Below are 7,651 nucleotides of genomic sequence, written 5' to 3' on the forward strand. Positions count from 1 at the left end.
CCACTGGATAGAACCATAGGATAATTTAGGTTAGAAAAGCCCTGTGGAGGTCTGTGTCCAATTCTCCTCCTCAAAGCAGGTCCAATTTTCAAGTTGTAAGAGGTTGCACAGGGTTATATCCAGTTTAACGATACCTAAGGATGGAGATGTCACACTCTCCCTGGACATCCTGTTTCAATGTTTGACCATTCTCATTCCAAAAGAGTATTTAATTTTTTTGCAGAAGCTGAAATGCTGCATGTTTATTCATATATAAATACTTAGCACAGATACACTCATATATACTTAGCACAGATTTGCTTCACTAGAAAACATGATAAAATATTTAACATTGGGTTCTTTTTTGAATGTTCAGCATACAGTTGAAATCATTTCACTCTCATGTAAAGAGAGTAACTGAGACAGTTCCCAAGGGACTTGTTTGCTTTCCCTTCCAGCAAGCAGAAGAGTTGATGAACCTGATCCTCAAAACATTATTGTTCACTTTAAATGGAAGAAAATTTTAAGCTAGTGCAAGGCAGTGAATTCCATTTCCTTTCACAACACACAATCACAAATTCAATAGCCTACAGGAATACAAGACAAGGTGGTTGAGTAGTTTGTTTTCATTAATTAAGTAAAAATCCAGCAGAAAACCATACATCCAACTGTATGTCAGAATAGGGGAGGACAGGAAAACACATTTCAACTATTCCTATTCTTGACCACAAACCTGTCACTGCACCCTAGCTCAAGCAAAATCTGTTGCTGTTAAAGAAACTGCTTACCTTTCTCAGATCCCATGTACAGATTCTGTGAAGAAACAGAAAAAGGCTTTTAGAAAACATGTACTCGCTAGCATTCCAAGAACGCACAGGGTAACTACACTGCTAATTAAGCCTCTAATCGCTTAGAAGTAGACATAAAACCAGAATTTTTTTTGTATTATTACAAAAAGACAAAGCAATGGCCTCCAAGTATCAACGGACTTTTGGACTCGGCTCCAAAGCAACCATTGTAAGTGAGTGTACCTTGTGGTACAGCTTTCTACAACACTGAAACTAAAATTTAGAGGACCAGTATTTACTCATGAAATAATTACAAAACAGCAACATCCAAAATCCAGTAAAGTTCCAGTACAAATAAGTAAAGCCAGAGAAGCTGTCACTTACAATAGAGAGCTTCTCTGTTGTCGTGTATCTAGCAAGGATTTCACCACGTTTGCTTGACCACGGTTCAAAGTCACTTCCTACTGCTGAGCTGTCATCTTTATCCCGTTTCTTTCGTGTACTATCCTATGAGGAGAGTACGAGCGCAAATGTTAAATACAAATCTGGAAAAAAAGAGAAGGCTGATAAAGGTCAACTTAATGGTTCAAGTGCTAACTGATCATTACAAAACTTACCATATAAAAAAAAAAAAACAAACCAATCCTATTTAAATAAATGCCAACATAAGCCAGATAAATATAGGTAAATAAAAAAGAATACATTATTATATTAATACAGTATGTTTCCTATTTGCATTAACCTCTAGTTCACGAGACAAATATATTTTATCTGGGGCTGGCTTTGTAGTTTAATTTTTGTGGGGTTTTTTGTTGGACTGTTTTTAAAACTTATTTTATTTAGTTAAGATAACCCCCCTCCAGTGTTACCATGGTAGCAGTAGTAGTCACAGGATCTGCAGCTGCTGCAAATAATGACAAGGGATCGGTACCATCCAATACACTGCTCAATGGATCCATCACAGAACTAGAAGAGGAGGAGGAGGTAGAAGAAGTACTTCCTTTTCGGTTCATTTTCTTGGTCTTGGATTCAGTAACCTAAAAGTTAAGTTCAAAACTAGTAAACCAAAAGGCTTTCTCTTCCCCCTACTTTCTTTAATAAATCATCAAAATATGTGCTACATAAATTGTGCTGTTGCAATGAAAGCAAGAACCAATGAAAGGAACTCTTTAGAATGAGGCTCAGCATTTAAATTGAAGCCCCTACTTTTCCCCTGAACCTGGAGGCACTCTTCAACAGCATTTCCATTACCTTTTTTTTTTAACCTTCCAATTCTAGATCAAGAGAACTGTAAGAACAACCACTCGAAATTTCATTTTAGTACCCCTCCTCTATTTTACTGTTTTTCTCTCTCTCCTCCATGCTTTTTCTTGCTGTTTGATTTCCTCTACCAGTCTCATTTTTACTTTTCTTGTACAATACTCAAGCCTGGAACACCAAATCCATACTTACGGCCTCTATCTTATCTCCCTACTGACCTTCCTGAGCAAAAGCTGCTGTCCATTTATCATTCATTAGTATATGACTATCATCTCTTTGATCCTGGATTTTTTTGTACATCCACATTTTTAAAAGCCTCTCATACATTAAAGAAATGATAAATGTTTTAAAGCATACAGCTGACTGGAAGTTAACCCAAAAACAAATCTTACATCAAGCAATTACGCAGGTTATTTGTAATGCAACAATTTGTTTTTAAACTTATCTATTATTCGACATTTAATGCAACCAAGAGAACCCACAAGTTAGAATGCTATATTTGTCAGGAGGAGATTGTTTCTGACACATAACAGCACCAGCAAGTTTCTGTAAAGGACAAACAGAATAAACCTGGATGCCTCTAAAAAGAACAGGTCACTAACACAGAAAGCAACTTCACTAGTACCACCAACTTCAAAGCCTTTTAATTTTAAGGGAACTGAAGTAAAAAGAGGAACATAATCAGTTTTAATGTACATTCATTTTCCAAAAGCACAAGAAGTAACTCACTGTAATGGGTTTTAGTGGATGGTAATCACCAAAATCCAAGGGTACAGATTCCAGTTTGCACACTTCAGATTCTGAAACATAGTTTCTCGATCTTGCATGCCTTAAAAAGCAGTAAAGGGAAAGTATATATGCATATAAATAATCACATATTTACAAACAGATAAACATATTCTATGTCTATATAGATGCAAGCATATTTACAAAAAGAAATGCATGTTGAAGAATAAGTCAATGTAAAGACTAGAATGTCTCTCTCTACTGAGATACATAAAACTGAAGAAATTTTACTTTCAGCCATTCAACTGTATTCTGCCTCTACAGCTGGATTCTCTCTCATTCCGCTGGACATCAAAAGGGAATTTAACCAGGCATTTGTATGTGCGACAGGGTGATGGAGATTATTAAACACCTCTTTTAAACTGAATAGCAGAGTGAAGGAAAAAGGTAAGTATGAAAACACAAGGCAAGAAATCAAAGTGATCATGCACCGATATAGTGAGGGACTGCACAGATTAACTTGTGCAGCTGCAGAGCTCTTCCCTGAGAAATCTATTTCTATCTATTCACAGTATTCATAATAAAAGTTGGAAAAGTCAAATTATAAGGAAAAAACCCCAACTTATCAGCACTCATACGCTTGCATTGTGGGTAAGTCCTTGTACAAAAGCCTTGCCTCGCCTATGAAAATTAAGTATGTCATTAAGTGAAATAAATCACAAAAATATATGTATTTCAGGTTTTATTTTGAATCTGATATTGAGAACTGTGAGAACTATGGCCTCCATCTCTAATTAAAAAAACAAAAACCAAAAACCCCCCTCGCCTTGATTCCAGAAAAGAACATAAATAAAAGTATTTGAATAAAACACTGCCACTAGGAGCTAACAGTAACATACATTAATTTATCAATCACAATTTAAGGAGGCTGCTCTTTCATAAACCAGACAGTTCATCCTAGTTTTAATTGCTGAAATATAAATTTATATTTTAAAAAGGATTTTAAAGCATGTTTCACAGTGTAGGAAAGTAAAAAAGGGGGATTAAAACTTCCCTGACTAGCGCCAGATGACAATTTCAAAAGAGACTTAAGAGTTATAAATGCTTTCTACTATTTCTGACAACACATCAATATAAGAAATCAATTCCTTTTAATTGTATGGAGTAGTAGTAATGGTTAAACAGGGAAATGAAAATATGACTTCACAAAAATCCACAGGACAGACACTTCCTAAAACAACTGCCACCACAGCTACACCTTCCTTCAGCAGTAGCAATAACTAAGTACCAAGGCAGAAAGAGATCCAAGTAAAATCTAGAAAAATATACTTGAAAAGGCTTTCTCTGCATTCTATCCACAACTTCTTGATTTCTTTTTCAGTCTTTGAAACATGCAGAGAAGCTAATTCTTTCCGTTTCATCCAGGATCCCGAGAATGTTTATAGCACACGCTAAGCCTTAGCTGAATGAGTAAGCCAGTGGATACACAAGGGTTTCTTTAATCAGACTCCTAACAAAACCAAACAGCATTCCCCCCTATAATACACATCTTTTCCACAAAAACTAAACCAAACTTTCAAAGAATTCCATTTCTGCTCGGAGACCTCACTCATTAGCAAGAATTTCAGCAGCACCAAGCAGCCAGCTCTTCTACAGATACTATGTACCCCCCAAAAAAAACAGATTCATTAAAGAAATATTAAGAATTACTTTAATTTATGGCTGTGCTACTCCAAGGAGAAGCTCTGATATCTAGTGATATACAGCAGAGTAAAAGAAAAGAGTCCAGTGAAATCCGCATGCTTATTCCTTTTATTTTCTTGATCTCCAGCTCCTTTTCTTTATACATGAATAGTCTCTTTAACTTACTATTGTCCCATGATTCAATGATTGCCCTTGCTTACTTGCTTCATGGGTTAATTAGCATTTGGGTGAAAAATCTTTCAGACAAGCTTTGGCTGCCTAATTATAATATTTCTAGTACTCTGTTACAGTTCTGTCAGTATTTCCATACCTCTCCTTTACAGATATTTCCAAACCAGCAGTACAGAAAGGTGTCACTGACAGCTCACGGCTGGCATACCACTCCCAGGCCAAAATCAATCGTACTCCAATTATCATGTAAGGCATCACTGGGCAAGTATACATGTCTAATACACAGGCGGGAATGAAGAAGAGCTGTTCACCCTGCAATTAAGTCTTTAAAAAGTACATTTACAATGTGGCTATTCAAGTGACAAGACAGCTTGTAACACAGCTAATATGGGGGAGAAGTTCAAGCTTGCTCTGACATTATGTTCCACTTACTCCCCAGGGAGAGGAGATTAAGCATTCCTTTCTCAGCCACAGCAGTCCAGCCAACTTCTGAGAGGAAGTGAAAACAAGACCCAGGCCAAGCCAGGGTTTCACCCCCAGGGCACGGTGCAAGATACACCCCTGTCACAGGTGCCGTTTCGACCTTTTCTCACATGCGAGCCTTGCTGCAATTGCCACCACTCTACACCTGCGACGCTTGCCAGACTCCCAACCTTCTTCTCTCCTCCTTGTAAACAATCTTTTTTCCTTGGACCGCTGTACTTCCTCCTCGCCCCCAAGTTAATGACCCTGCGAACCCAGGTGCCTCCCTCGTGCACAGCCAGCCTCAGCGCAGCAGAACCACCAGCCTTCCACATGACAGAAAAACATTTCACTCTGGTTCATTATTTCTCCGTGGCCACTTCTGCATCAGTACTACCAGCCCTACTTAATTAGCCTGCTCATTGCTGCATCCTGTAAAAATCAATTTGCCAGCATCCCTACCACTCTGCTTTGTGGCTATGGTCCTTAGGTTTTCATTATGTTTTGGTACTGCTAGAAATTCAAAAGTTGCAGCCACATTTATTCCTTTCTGTTTCTGCAAGGTCGCTGACCACACTGAGAGACTCCACCAACATTACTGCACTCAAAGTAATTACTAACGGTTCCAACAGCCAGCTAATGTGTTAGAGCCATTTTATACACTCAAATTTCCTTAGCTACATAAATTCAAGTTTTAAAGTATTTCATACCCCAGTGAATTTATTTAAGAAGCATAGGTCTGATGATTTTATAAAACCTCAGCTGGCTTCATTAACAATGAAACTTCTAAATCTACAAGTTATTTCTACTTTTTGTTACACATAAAAATTTGCTCACCCATTAATAACATAAAAGAACAAGACAGATGATTTTCAGTGTGACAATGTATATATGGGGAAAACTTTTTGGCAACCTAATGCTGTAATTGGCTCTAACTACTGCATATGACTTTTCTTGACTCCACATTAGGTTTGATTTCTAGTTTGCTCAGGACTGTAACACATCAGCTACATCAAAACCTGGAAGTTAGAGTCACAGCGTGGTAAAAGAACATGAGTCTTAGTACAGCAAACCTTCTAGAAACAGAAAATCAGCTCATTTGTAAACAAGGACAAGTTTGGGGGAAAATGAACTATGAACATATTTTCCTTTACTCTGACAGAGTGCCTGTTTTATCCTTCCTTTCCACAACAAATACCAGACTGTAAGTTATTCCATGCCCTACGCAGCGCGGCTTCCTCAGCTGCACGCCAAGTCTTCCCACAGAAATACTGCACGTTGCTAGAAGCTGACTCTGCCTCTGCAGTTCGCAGCCCATAACCGCTGTGTCTACTCCTAAAGAGCCTGTGAGAGAGAACCAACAGATGTCGAACCGTGCCAGCAAACTTAAACTCCCTGTACGAAATCCTCATCTTCACCGGTGAGTTTTGGGGAAGGCCGAGCTCGCTGCGAGCCCACGGTGACACCGGCTGGACGCGGCGGGAGGAACACTCCTTTCTCTGAATACAGGACGCACATCATAAAAAATACAACGCCATCAAACCAAACCAAACGCCACCTGTCCCTGAGTAACTTTCTTGCTTAGTTCGGGGAAAATACCCCCCCCGGCAGTGCGCAGAGCCAGCGGCCGTCCCCTCCCGCCCGGGCTCTCACGGCAGCGGCTCCGGCGTGGGACGCCCACGTAACATCGCGCAGGGCCATGCCTCCGCCCTGGCACCCCACGCCGCTAAACCCAGCGTGTTATAAATCTGCTCTGTATCGTCAGTTTGCTCCAGACAACCGCCAAGAGAACCGCCGGACTGCGCTCCCGGGCGGGACCCAGCGCCACGGCTCCCTCCCGCCACTCGCGGCCGCTGCAGCCCCTCAGGCCGAGCGGCCCCGAGCCCCGCGGGAAGCAGTCCCGGCGGCGACGAGCGCTTTCACGTCCTGAGGGCGAGGCTCCCCCAGCCCCGCAGCCCTCGCTCGGCAGGGGAGCTTCCCCCGCCGGCACGCCCGGCCGTCCTCCGAGCCGTCCCCGCCTCGGTGCCGCGGCCCCCAACCGTGAGAGGTGCCGAGGATGACGGCTGCCCTCTCACAGCCCCCTCAGAGCCCGTTACCCAGCCTTGCCCTCCACCCAGCACCGCCTGAGGGGCCGGGAGGAGCGCGGCACCGTCCCGGGACGGGGACAGGCAGCGCCCAGCCACCCCGCCCGCGCCTCCCACAGCCTCACCAGGGGAAGGCAGCCATCTTGCCGGCCCGTCACATGACGCGACGGCCGGGCAGCGCCTTCCGCCGCCATTTCCCGCCCCGCCCCGCGAATCGCCCCCGCACTTCGCCTCGCCTCAGAGCGGGCGGCTACCGGCTGCCTCGGGGCCGGGGCAGGTGGTGGAGCCTGGCTACAGCCCTTGGTGTGGAGCCTCGTGTAAAATCCTACTCGGCGGTAAGGCCCCAGCCAGAGCTGTTCGTGGACGGGTCAAGAGACCCTTACTGAGCAGGACGAATGCAGGGAGTTGTGAGGTAGGTGGCCTGGCAGCACAGGGTTTGCATTTTTCTCGTTTTACATCAAGTGATTTTTCAACCCA

At 42.4% G+C, this 7,651-nt stretch overlaps 1 protein-coding gene across 4 annotated transcripts in view; it reads right to left on the reverse strand.

Moving 5' to 3' along the window:
• The window catches only part of VPS35L (VPS35 endosomal protein sorting factor like), a 55,899-nt gene extending 48,522 nt beyond the window's left edge, over positions 1-7,377 (reverse strand). For 2 of the 4 annotated variants that reach the window (XM_075767414.1, XM_075767416.1), the window contains exons 1-5: positions 7,300-7,330; positions 2,757-2,856; positions 1,637-1,804; positions 1,152-1,312; positions 768-792 (exon numbers count right to left, since the gene is read on the reverse strand). In XM_075767414.1, the coding sequence (XP_075623529.1) occupies positions 768-783 (16 nt within the window). In that variant the 5' untranslated portion in view covers positions 784-792; positions 1,152-1,312; positions 1,637-1,804; positions 2,757-2,856; positions 7,300-7,330. Of the gene's footprint in view, positions 1-767; positions 793-1,151; positions 1,313-1,636; positions 1,805-2,756; positions 2,857-4,767; positions 6,590-7,299 lie in introns of all 4 variants that reach the window. The other 2 variants (XM_075767412.1, XM_075767413.1) reach the window with 2 other exon arrangements.
• Positions 7,378-7,651: the final 274 nt, after the last annotated feature.

This window comes from Balearica regulorum, chromosome 15 (genome assembly GCF_011004875.1).
Source record: "Balearica regulorum gibbericeps isolate bBalReg1 chromosome 15, bBalReg1.pri, whole genome shotgun sequence".
NCBI classification, from domain to species: Eukaryota; Metazoa; Chordata; class Aves; order Gruiformes; family Gruidae; genus Balearica; species Balearica regulorum.